This window comes from Danio rerio, chromosome 3 (genome assembly GCF_049306965.1).
Source record: "Danio rerio strain Tuebingen ecotype United States chromosome 3, GRCz12tu, whole genome shotgun sequence".
In the NCBI taxonomy this organism is placed as follows: Eukaryota; Metazoa; Chordata; class Actinopteri; order Cypriniformes; family Danionidae; genus Danio; species Danio rerio.
Genome location: NC_133178.1, coordinates 14,304,029 through 14,317,104, shown reverse-complemented (window position 1 = coordinate 14,317,104; position 13,076 = coordinate 14,304,029). Strand labels below are relative to the sequence as shown.

The 13,076-nt window shown below is 38.6% G+C and overlaps 2 protein-coding genes and 1 long non-coding RNA gene across 14 annotated transcripts in view; 2 read left to right on the top strand and 1 right to left on the bottom strand.

Moving 5' to 3' along the window:
- LOC137490042 (uncharacterized) overlaps positions 1-13,076 on the top strand; it is an 846,477-nt gene that overhangs the window by 322,786 nt on the left and 510,615 nt on the right. The window lies entirely within an intron of this gene.
- doc2a (double C2-like domains, alpha) overlaps positions 1-13,076 on the bottom strand; it is a 208,534-nt gene that overhangs the window by 39,772 nt on the left and 155,686 nt on the right. For both annotated transcript variants that reach the window (XR_012400880.1, XR_012400881.1), the window contains exon 12: positions 6,523-6,668. The gene's annotated coding sequence lies outside the window, so the exon portion shown is untranslated. The remainder of the gene's footprint in view (positions 1-6,522; positions 6,669-13,076) is intronic.
- Positions 1-13,076, top strand: part of zgc:66474 — a 31,695-nt gene that overhangs the window by 15,964 nt on the left and 2,655 nt on the right. For 3 of the 11 annotated variants that reach the window (XM_073936717.1, XM_073936714.1, XM_073936710.1), the window contains exons 1-4: positions 838-1,014; positions 1,905-2,081; positions 2,168-2,389; positions 8,580-9,296. In XM_073936717.1, the coding sequence (XP_073792818.1) occupies positions 997-1,014; positions 1,905-2,081; positions 2,168-2,389; positions 8,580-9,296 (1,134 nt within the window). In that variant the 5' untranslated portion in view covers positions 838-996. 11 annotated transcript variants of the gene reach the window in all.

Below are 13,076 nucleotides of genomic sequence, written 5' to 3'. Positions count from 1 at the left end.
GTGAAAGGGTGCCAATGGCGAACCTGCCTATCTTGGTGTTTTCTGGCAAATATCAATTGTCCTGCATCGTGTTGGCCTGTAAGCACAACCCCCACCTGTGGATGTCAGGCCCTCATACCATCCCCATGGAGTCTGTTTCGGACCGTTTGAGCAGACACAAACATTTCTGGCCTGCTAGAGGACATTTTGCAGGGCTCTGGCAGTGCTCCTCCTTACACAAAGGTGGAGGTTGCAGTCCTGCTGCTGGGTTGTTGCCCTCTTACGGCCTTCTCCTCGTCTGGCCTGTCTTCTGGTAGTGCCTCCATGCTCTGACAGACACAGCAAACCTTATTGCCACAGCTCACATTGAGCTGCACTACCTGAGCCACTTGTGTGGATTGTAGACTGTCTCATGCTACCACTAGAGTAAAAGGTCTGCCAGCATTTAAAATTGACCAAAACATCAGCTAGAAAGCATAGGAACTGAGAAGTGGTCTGTGGTCACCACCTGAAGAATCACTTCTTTATTGGGGGTGTCTTGCTAATTACCTATAATTTTCACCTGTTGTCCATTCCATTTGCACAACAGCATGTGAAATTGATTGTCAATTAGTGTTGCTTCCTGCGTGTGTAGTTTGATTTCACAAAAGTGTGATTGACTTGGAGTTTTGTAAAGTGTTCCCTTTATTTTCTGAGCAGTGTATATACTTTTTTGTAATACCACGAGATCTGTTCAAAAGGTTTGATTTGCTTATTATAATCGTGTAGTGTGTATTATTTTAGCTACTTTAAGATGAATAATCATCATGCCGACCAGAAATCTTCTCTCACTGTCAAATGGACTTGCATTTGTTTCAGAATCAAAGCAAAAGTGATGAAGTGAAGGAGAAACGCACAGGCAGAAAAAAGTTTCCTTGTCCAAAGTGTGAACGAGTGTTCTATAGCAAGTCATCCGCATTGCGTTTCCACTTACGGGGCCATGAGTATGAAAAGACTTCATCTTAAGAAAATCTTGAGATGGCAGTCCAGACTAAGGTATCTCTTCACGCAAAAGCAAAATAAACTTTTCAATTCACGTTTCTTAATAAAGTTGAACGTTTGTGTTTCGAGGTGTTCCAAAAAAGGTCATAATCAGATTACATTTCTTAGGATTACATAATTACAGATTAGCCACACAATGGCAGTGAATTATTCAGAGCACGTTGATTCGACTTAAATATATCCATTTAGACTTCTGATTTCAATGTCTTCAAAAAGTAATGTTGAGTCATGATATAGTCATCGGCTATAATTCTAATCTGACCCAGGACTTTCTCTACACCTTCAGACTTAACAACACTTATTTAGTGTCAATAATACTAATTCGGCAGCCATAAATTGCCTTTTGACTTTGATTTTAATGGGTGTAGGCACTGGCAATTGAATGCCACAACATAAGTGGCACAAAAATTATGGCAAAAATAAAAGCATTATTCAGGTAATTTTGACCCGCTGGCACTTTTAGGTAGCTACTTATTTTGAATCTTATTTAATCTACACAATATTTAACTTCAGGGGCTGGTAAAAAAACATCTTATTAGTACAAACCAATGGCTGGGAGACACTCATTGGTACATTTTTGTTGGTTTTACTTTCTGAATTGAAAGAAAATCTATTGCATGTCATATTGATTGCCTAAATTGGGTAATATAAATATAGATATTACAGTTTTCATACTGTGTGTGTGTGTATCAATATATTTAAATTTGTAATGCCATGGCATCTACAGTATGTTTAATGTACTTATTATAATCTTGTATCAGTTTACTACATTTGCCACCTTCAGGTTGAGTTTTGGGGACAATATAAACATGCTAATCCTAAACATACACATTGTTATGTCTTTCCGTGCTTCTCATTGTCAATTCTTCTTGCATTTCTTTCAGAAGCAAAGCAAAAGTGATGCAGGGAAGAAGAACAAATGTGCAGGCAGAAAAAAGTGCCCTTGTCCAAGGTGTGGCAAAGTATTCTTTAAGTCATCTGCATTGCGTTTGCACATAAAGGACCATGAAAATGACAGACCCTCATCCCAAGAAAATCTTGACTTGGCAGTCCAGACTGAGGTACCTGTTCACACGAAGCACTATTTAGTCTGGATCTTTTCAAATCATGTTTCTTTTTAAGGTCAAACATTTTGTGTTTCTTTTAGCCTCCCAAAGAAGAAGCAATAGAGCGTAAAAGAACAGCAATGCAGAATTCGAAAAGGCCACAGAAAACTTTTTCCTGCCCTGTTTGCAATAAAGTATTTACTCGTGAAGGATGGTTGGAGCCGCACATTCGAAGTCAGCACGGGGCAGTAAACATCAAGAAGCGTAAATATAACAAAGTGCTTGTCAAGGGAAAGAAGCGAAGGTCAATGCGGATTTCAAAGGTTAGTTTTGAGATTTCTTTTTAAATATGTTGATGTTGCAATGTACTTGCCGAGACGATGCCTGTTTTAAACTTTTATTTCTGTATAATAACCCACATTCCTTTTTTGTATTGATCGGTAAGCAATCGCGTCAGGTAGCAATTGAAGAATCAAAAAAGGTCACGAGTGAGACACAGCGAGACACCGAGGAGGTGAAACGGGAAACGATGGAATCACAAAAGGTCTTAACCAAGGCACAGGCAATCACTGAAGAGTCAAAAGGTGAAACAGAAGCATCAAAGGTCAACGCTAAACCATGTCAGTCAAGAAAAAACTCCAGCCCAGTTGTGGTAATGTCCAAACTCAATGCAGATCTTATTAAAAAAGTTACAGATGACGCAAACGGTCCTCATAAAGACACACCAGGATCTGACGAAGGAACGTCAGATATTCAAAATCAGACAAGCTTTACATGCCTATATTGTGGCGAGTCATTTTTTCAGAAACGGAAGTTCAAGCATCACAGAATGAAACACATCGCAGCTAACTTGCAGATTTTAAGGAAAAGGAAAAGGGAAGCAAGAAGATTGGAAGAAGAGCAAGAAGAAAAGAGATTGAAGGAGGAGAAAGACAAAGTGAGGCTTAACAAGACGTCGACAAGCAATCACAAAACTAATACTACGGTATGTGTCTACCCTAGCCTAAAGAATGATCTGCATAAGTTCTTCACATTTCATAGTTTTATATAATTCTAAGGATAAAGGATTCAAAGAATAAAGAACTGCCTGAGGATGTGGCCCTCATAAAGGAATAACCGATTCTAGGACAAACAAGTCAGAGACCAATAGAAAACTAAAAAAATAACTAGTGGGAAACTTGTACACAGAAGTATAGTAATAGTGAGCACATCAGAATAAGTGCCTTTTGCTTTTTAAGTGGATAGCAATTAATTGTATTTGTATACTGACTGCAAGGCTAATAATTTCTTTCTAAACCTTCAATCATTGGCTTGAGAAGGTGCAATGCAAGTTATTGGGTTTAAATATTTATTTCATACATTATACATAGTTCATCTTCTTATGTAAATACATTATTGGTAAAGGCACTCATTTCATAGGCTAGCCCATGCACAAATATGTATTAAAATAATCTTTTTCGTACCCCCTCAACAGACACCTCAAGGATCCCCAAACAAAGATTCATTACCAAAAAGCAGAAACAAAAGTCAAGAGCAGCTTTCCTGCCCATTTTGTGGCAAAATCTTTGCTTATGAAATGCGGCTGTTGGTGCATATGCAGATTCACTCTGGTGAAAAACCATACCCGTATCGGCAGCGCAAGAAACGTTTTTATGGTGACGTGAAAAAGGGCAAACTCCAGAAAAGCTATAATGAGGAGGTAGGAGAGACTGATCATTATTTCCTAGATAATTTCATCAGGGTGATTCTTCTGTTGAAGTCATTATAAGTATGGTTGATTGTCGGTTTCCCTCAATACAGCCTCTGGGGAAGAACTGGGACGAGTCTGGACAGTCCGTTGGTGAAGAAAAGGGGAAGGGGGACCCTTCTACAAATCTGAGCAGCCATGAAGCTTATGGAGACACTGCACTGGAAGACAATCCTGGCAGCCTTCTACCTCAGTCACCTATTGAGCAGCCTGCCATCTGCAACAACAGTGATGAACAAAACAAATCTGAGCTTGCCAAGGATCTCATGGGCCACTTCACTTTGCAACCCAGGATTGTTCTGCGACCAATTACAACGGGTTCCAAATATTCCACCTTGAATCCTGGGGATGTAAAATCAGGGCACATTGATCATGAAGAAACCTCATACTCAGTATTGGTAGATGATACACTAGAAGTTGGTAGTACGGATGGAGATAGTGATGTAATGGAGGTGGAAGATACACCAGAGGGCGCCAATCTTTGCACGATACCAGTGGAAAGCACAAGTGATGGCAATCCTGAAATACGTTGCAGTGTTAGTCCTGGGAACGTAGAGGTCTCTGTGCTGGCTAGTTCTCAATCGAAAGTAGAGCTTGACAACTCTGGGGGCTCAGCGGCCATTCAAGAGTCTGAGGCAAAAAACTCAGTCGGTCGACAAGAAGAGGACCGAAACCGTAATTTTCCTTGTGTAATTGCTGGTGAAAATGGCCAATCAGAATGTGGTAAAAAGAATTGTGATTGGACGTGTGATTGTGATAGCATTGAGTCAATGAAATTAACTGTAATGCCAGAGGCCAGTAATTTAGATTCTTTGTTCAAGGAAACTAGTTCCGGAGCCATGCAGGATGCTGACTCTGAATTAAGTTGTGTTGTCATCTCGGATGGTGAAGATACCGATGATATGCCTAGCATTTAAAATGAACAGTTAGAGATGGCCAGCGAACTGCACATAAAATCCTTCCAGCGACTTTCCATCTAAATCGAGGCTATCGATTCCACATGTGTTCACACCAACTCTATCGGCAGTCCCTCAAAACAGTCTGATGTTGAGCTCTCATCTCGTCAAAAGAAGGGTCAGAGCATCTCCCCAGTTGGCATCTACTGTGATAAGGCAAATGAAGTATGACCCCCATGAGGATATAGTGGGTCAAATATCAGATGTGGTACTTGCTGGTCAAGCATGGTAGTCTGAAGTTAATTTTGTGGTCAATGCGAATGAGGGAGAAAATAAACTAGGTGTGGACAATCGGGTATGCAATAGTAGTAGCGTGTAACGTACAACATGGACTCAAAGGCAGATCTTAATCCATCTGTGAAAACTGGAGAAACCTAATTTGTATTTAATTTGACAGTTTTTTTTTTCTGCTTTTTGTCAATGTTTTAGGCAGTTTAACAATGAGTTTTTTTGTACAAACTGTGAATTTCAGCGAGTTATTTGTAAATAGTTCTAAAGGATTTGGAGTGCTACTTTTTTCACAACCTGTCAATCCTCTGGTAGTGACGACTGCTTTAAGCAGTGGAAGACAAAAAAAAACGAGTGCATTGTATTGTTAGTTTTACTTCACCTTATGCACGATCACTGAAAATGAGCTGAAGTAGTAAAAATTTAAGTTTTGAGAAGACTATACAGAAAGTAAAGAGTTATTAAACAGTTTTGCCATTAAAGAGAAATTTAAGCAACCTGGAGTCTCTACGTGGTTTGTGATGAAGATGTTGTTCATTTCATTTTGAACCAGGAATCTTAACAATGGAACACATTTTAGGAACCTGCTCTGATATGCAAGCACAATGGCATCCAGCAAAACCTTGGACGCTACTGATGCAGAATTGGGAATTTCATCTCCAGCTATCTCCGGCTCTTCTCTCAGCTGAGAGCCAACTGGTGCTTCTTTATATAAATCAGATTCGGGCAATCACCATATTTCAGACCTTAAGCAAGGAACCTAGAAGAACCATACTACAAAGTTAGTTCTTCCTCCAGTTTTATTTATTAGTAACAGCCCATCACAGAAGATTTGTGATCTGCAATCTTTAAGACCTAATCTTGCCTTATGTCAAGACACTGACGGTGACACAAACCAAAATGATCTTGATGCTCAAAAGCTTTGTCTAACTTTTGTTGGTTTTTGTCATTGTGCAGCAATGAATCCTTGTCATTTGGAATCTTCTTTTAGTACAAGGAATCTTAATGTGGAGATAATAGAACCACGTATGTTATATTTCTGCCAAAAAAAAAAAAAAAAAACATGTTCTAGAGCTTACAGGTCCAGTACTGGTTGCAGAGATCTTCAACTGTATTCTATAAAACAAATCATCCCAAGCTTGTGAACCAACCAGATCCAGAAGTATCTCGTAATCTAAAACCTGACGGTTATTATTTTTGTGGAACAGCTTTGAACCTGCTTCCTTGCTTTTCTTGAAACAACCCAAAATCCAACTTAAATCCTAATTTACCATTGTTTGGTGATGCATATTTAATGGTGCAAATTTCAAAGGAATGTCTTCATGGACTTATATGTGCATCTGGAACATGTAGGTCAATGTATTCTGGATGCCAGCTATAACGTTGAACAGACCCATTGCCAGCAGCCTGAAAATTTTAGGAGTTCAGACTCCAAAGTGAGAATCAACCAACAGATGATCTAGTATTAATGTCAAATCCTTAAATTCAAGATGTCAAACCTAGAGCTGTGGAGCAAACATCTTACCCTTAAATCCATGAGTGTGATCTTCAGGAAGCCTGTGAGGTGGTCACTGATGGCAATGGCAATGTCTGAGCTGTTGAATCTGATATGATTCAAGCATATCAGAGGCCAGAAAGCAGAAGAGAAACCAAGTCTACCAGATCAGCCATCTGAGAAAGAGGAGTCAAAGAAAAGTTGTTCAAGTTCTCATTCTCAGGTTGTTTTGCTTTTTAAATTTGATTTATTTTTTATTTATTTGCAGTGCAAGATTTTGTTGCTTACTCTGATTATTGCTGGAGCATTGTACATGTAAAGAAAAGTGACAATACTGTAGTAATAATATCTATTAAATCACCCTACAAAGCAGGGATCACCAAACTTGTTCCTGGAGTTCCGGTGTCCTGCAGATTTTAGCTCCAACCCTAATCAAACACACCTGAACAAGCTAATCAAGGTCATACTAGGTATACTTGAAACACCCAGGCAGGTGCGTTGAGGCAAGTTGGAGCTAAACCCTGCAGGGCACTGGACCTCCAGGAATGAGATTGGCGACCCCTGTTACAAAGCATTGATATATTGAGTTATGCTCAAAATAGTTCACCCCAAAATGAAAATTCTTTGATCATTTACTCATCCTGACATTAGGGCCCAATCCCAATTCTATTTTAGATTCCTACTACTCCACGACATGAAGAGGTGGTCATGAAAATATTCCACTAAATATTCCCTGCCGCTTTTCTGTTATTTGGTATCAGAATTTAAAATTTGTAGAATATAATGCAGTAGTTATTATATCTTGGTGGAATTTAGCAATTGTTTTTAACATTACTATAAGACTATGACCGTAAAATATAAATGCCATAATGTAATAAACAGATGTTAGTTTAATTGTAAAAATCATTGCTCGCTTTGGCAGCCATGTTGGTAACAGGTGTATTTAGGGAAATTTCTCATACCCCTTCAATTGTATTGTGGTCCTTGGAAAAATGTATTTGAAAAGCTATCTGGCATTTCTCCCTATCCATATGACTTCTACCAAAAAGGGAAATCAAGACACCCCTAACCCTTTACGTGAATGCCTGAAACAGAAGGAAAGGGCTAAGGCAGGGTTGTCCACACTCTGTCCTGGAGGGCCGGTGTCCTGTAGAGTTTAGCTCCAACCCTAATCAAACACACCTGAGCAAGCTAATCAAGCTCTTACTAGATATGCTAGAAACATCCAGGCAGGTGTGTTGAAGTTGGTGGTAAACTCAGCAGGAGACACGCCCTCCAGGACTGAGTTTGGACACCCCTGGGCTAAGGGGTAGAAAGGGGATTTGGCCCATATGTTCCTGACTTATTGACCTTATTCGACAATGTGGAAGTGCACTTGTTTTTGCAATTGATTTAGAACATGGGTTCTCAACCCTGTTCCTGGAGATCTAACTTTCTACAGAGTTTAGCCCCAACCCTGATCCAACACACATGAAGCAATTATTTAGGAAATGAACAGCACTTGAAAATTACAGGCAGGTGTGTTTGATATGGGGTTGCAACTAAAATCTGCTGGAAGGTAGATCTCCAGGAACAGGGTTGAGCACCTCTGATTTAGAACGTCCGATTCAGTTGCCTTTGAGAGAAGTGACTAGGAATCATAATTGGCAAAAAATGGCCAAACTACTTACTCTACGAACAAGTGTTCATGACTACATAAAAAGTAGAATAATATCAGAAAATAGAGATTACATGAAAATATTAGATTGCAACATCAAACACAAGCTGTTTTCAACATCTAAAAATCAATGGTAGTGAATGAGTATAGGTCACAAGCCAAAAAGATTCCAATTGCTGTGTCCACTCATACATGAAGAGTAAGGTCAAAAGGAGATTCTTTATTCTGTTGCGTGTTGGTAATCATACAATTGACAGAACTTTCTACTGTTTTTCCCCCTTTTACTGCGGAAGTCAGTTGTTATCAACTCATGAATTGCCAACTTGTTTTTTTCAACAGAGGTTAATGAATAAATCTTAATTTTTGGGTTGACTTTTGGTTTGAAATCAGGATTCATTTCTAAATTGTTGTTGCTCCTGTGTGTCAACAGGGTCCTGATTACCAAACCACTTCCACTGATGACAACGCCACGTTGTTCAAGATAAACCACTGCTTCTACTGCAAGCAACCACATTATAATATGATGGCTCATCTTCAGTCCGTTCATCCGAACGAGCCAAAGGTGGCCGAAGCTCTCATCTTTGACAAGAACTCGCAGCAAAGAGACGATCTGCTCAAGCATCTTCAAATTAGGGGAAATGCCTTGCACAACACAAATTTGGTTGAACGCAATGCAAATCAATTACAGCCATATGGGTTGTTTGCATCAGACTGCCCAGTTGATGATAGTGTTTATTGCATTTACTGTTTAGGGTTATTTAACAAGAAGAGTTTTGCTACGCATTTAGAGAAGTGCAAGGGCAAATCTGTTGACAGTTCAGAGGATAATATATTACAATTCAAAGATTCTACTGTAAACGAAGACTGCTTTGAAATTAAGGAAAATTCTCAAAAACCAAGCACTGGACCAGAATTAACAGACTGGAATCGTGAAGAATTAAGTTACTCAGAGTGCGACAAACAAAGTTCGAAGGCTTCAACATGGGATACTAGCTTTTTCAGAGTTCACCCAGAAAACGATGCTTTCAAAAATATATGTGAGGAGTTCAGTCCACCGCACAGTGACCAATCTCTGAATAATGACACAAGCAAGAGTAGTCCAAAAGCCCGAACATTTGGAACGAGGAGGAAGAGGAGGAAAAATCAGGTAAAAACTGTTAAATGAACGTGTTGTAAAAGAATCTGCTAAATTCTTCACATCAATCAATCCGTTTAATCTTTGGCTGCATCCTAAAGCTTTAAAATGCTGCATTTCAAAGCAGGAAGGCATCAAGGCATGTCTACTTTACTTCCTGGCTTGGGAATTTTGAAGGCAGCATAGATCTATTGATATCTCACAATCCTGTGTATTCCATTTCTGGAAGTTGAGCTTAAAATAAGCATGGCATCACAAACTGAGTTGAAATAAAAAGTATTAGCCCTCCAATTAAATTAATTATTTAAAAAAAATATTTTATATTTCTAATGACTAATTTCTAATAACGAATTGCTACTATTCAGCTTAAAGCCTGGTTTATACTTCTGTGTTGAGTGATCTGCATGACCCATGGCACATGACATGGCACTCAGCCCTGCCCCTATTCGTCAGCGCTACCAAGTCGACCAATCACAGAGCTTGCGCTACGCTTTGTTGCGATGTGTGGTTGCAGTTTTTGAGAGGTGCGCCACGGCAAGGGCTATGCGACCACGCGAAGGCTGCGCCAGAGCATATGTGTGCGCTTGATGCAGAAGTATAAATCAGCCTTAAGGGTGTACTCACACTAGGCACGGTTGCTTTGAATCATGCCCGGGCATGCTTGTCCTCCCTCCCCTCTCCCCCCATTTTGCTTCGGCTCACACTGTAGTTTAAGTTTCAGAGCCCGAGCACGCTTGTCATCGATGGTGTGACTGTTCAGTTAGGAAGTGAATTGCTCACTACAATGTAGATTGCTTTAGTTATATTGCTTTGTATTAAGTCATCTGAGGTGTGATGACGGTCAAATATATTGCTTCTTTAAAAAACGAACTTTGCATCAAAGTTCCCCTTATTCAAACTATGAGTGACTCGCAGTGGCAAATCGACAAGAGACCATTCATTTCAATGAAGAGTGAGCAACTTCACGTGACCTCCGTCAACGGTAGCGATATCGATCGGTGACGACCAGGTGGGCATGTCGAGTGACACGACAAAGATTTGAATCCTTCAGCTCTATGCAAAGGACACTTTTCACAAGCCTGTTGTGATGCATTTAATCACAATGCGTCACAATAACATTTAGTGATCATAATTTTAAATCCTTGAAAATTTATTATATTTAGATAAAAAAACATTATGAACATTTATATATTTTTATGTATGTATTGTCATCTTTGCATCAAATTACAAAAAATGAATTACCGATTGTGTGAGGCGTTTCTAATGCAGCCTCTATGGGCCGGATGGTAAATTTTATGTTATATTATTATTATTATGTTATTTAGTCTTGCTGCCGTTATCAGCCTCACACAATTTTTTTCTTTTACTGAATGTCTTGATAACTCCATCATGGAGTTTTTCTTTAACTATTACAGCAAATTTAATTGTAAAATAAATTATTTGTTGTACTCTCACATTAACTGTGCTCTAAGTTTACCCAACTATGATGACTATGATATTGGGAAACACGGACATGTGAAAAGTTTTCATAAAGAGTGACTTTCATGAGCGACAGCCAATAGGAGCACCAGTAGAGCTCACATGATCCTCTCTCAGCTTGCTCAGAGGCCGGTTGTATTCTCCGTGCTGCAGGTTGCCACCCACAGTGTCAGGCAGCTACAACTTTGCTGTAAGTGAGAATGTGGCATTAGGTAAGTCACAATCTTTAAAACGCCGCTCGGGCAGTATGCTCGGGCATTTTGGTGCAATGGGGAAACATCACATTCTCCAAGATTTGCTTGTTAAGCTTGCGATTCAATTTCATATTGGGAATCCCAGGTAAGATTAAATAACAACTGTTTTTAGTTTAATTTTTAAACATTCAAATGATACAAAATCTGTAGAAACTTACATCTGGACCAAGCCCCTCCCCTGGAGAATCCTCAGTCTATAGCAATCAATGATTGGCTCTTGTAATAGAAGGCGGAGCTTCATTTTCCATATAGACTGTTACACTTTTACCCATTCAAACTATACTAGTGTCATGTCTTGTGTATTCTATAGTCTTTGGTTTGCATTCATAGAAAAGTAAGAAGGATTAATAAATCCATATGTAACTGTTACGGGTCCCGGCCGCGGAACTCGTAGGCAGATTAAAGTGCGTGAATTATCAGGAGAAACAAAATCACAAGAAAACTTCAGTGTCTTTTTTCAGGAGCAGCTTAGTAGCATCTGTTTATTAACAGTCATAGTATAGCAAACGTATCCTCACAAATCATGTTTCATCTTTTTAAACATACAGTTTTGTTCTCTTTTTTTTTAACAACAATGAAGTATTCAAATACTTATACACTCTGTACTCTCATTAACACATATAAATATTATACCTTTTGTATATTTATCAGTAGCACACAGATTACACTTTAAATCCTGTCAATCATCTATTTCATTTTTCTTTCTTTGTAAATACCTCTGTATATAACCATTTACCATAAGACTTCTAAACTCACTGAACATTCATGCGTCTGTTATTTGTATCATTTAAATTGTAACAGTTACACTTGACACCAATTACCAATGTTACTCTCTACTCTCATAAACTTTATACATTAACAAATATAAAACTAATATATACAAATAATAAGTCACTTTCTGTTCAATTATCACATACTGAATAAAATACATATCATTTACTGGGAAGTCAGTTATAAACTCAGCCCAACTGTCATTTTACTGGTACTTTCATCTGAATCACTTCTCTCAATTAACAACTGTAAATAAGCTATTCACTTTAAAAAAACACATAGGAAATGTGTACTCACATGTTTTTACATGAATTATAATAAACATATTGACTTTTTTTTATGAAACATACCTGAATTATCAGGAGAAACAAAATCACAAGAAAACGTCAGTGTCTTTCCTCAGGAGCAGCTTAGTAGCATCTGAAGTAAACACAACAAGTATCGTCATGGTAACCCACAGCGCATGCTTTCTCAACTGTTGATGTTATTTCTTTTCAAACCCAGTCATTAGTAGTGATAATAAATTACTTTTACAGTATATACATAAATAAATAGATACATTAATGACAAAACACAAATTGGTGTATCACACAACAGTCCCTTAAAGGTGACAGTGTGTCTTCAGTTTCACACTCAGGCACGCTTTGCACTCACATTAGAAGTGAACCATGCAAAAGGCTAACCTATGCGCTTCAGACCACCTTTTCGGGCCAGGGCCAGCCATCTGAACCGCGCCTGGACACCTCAAACGAATTGGAAAATGGTGGTCCAACGTGCCCTGGCACGGCTCGGATAGCTTAGTGTGAGTACACCCTAAAATACAATTTAAAGGCTTAACTAGGTTCATTAATTTAACTAGCAAGTTATTGGATAACCAGTGGTTTGTTCTAGAGCCAATTGGGGAAAGAAAATTATAAGTAGGGTAATAATATTCATCTTTAAAATGTAAAAACTGCTTTTATTCCAGCCTAACTAATATAAGAGTTTCTTTAACAAAAAAGGAAACACTGTGCAAATAAATACCTGTGAAATACCTTGCTTTGGTAAACATCACTTGGGAAAGTTTTAAAGAGAAAACAAATTTCACAGGAGGGCTAATAATTTAGACCTCAACTGTATGATTTTGATCAACGTTTTCCACTTTTGATGGCAGTTCTAGTTAGTAGGTTAGTATAGTTGTAAGCAAATATTGCTTTAGTTATCACCAAAACTCTCTCTCTCTATTTAGTTGTACACGATTAAATTATGCTGTCTCAGAAATCAGTTTTATAGGTACTCTTAGCACAAA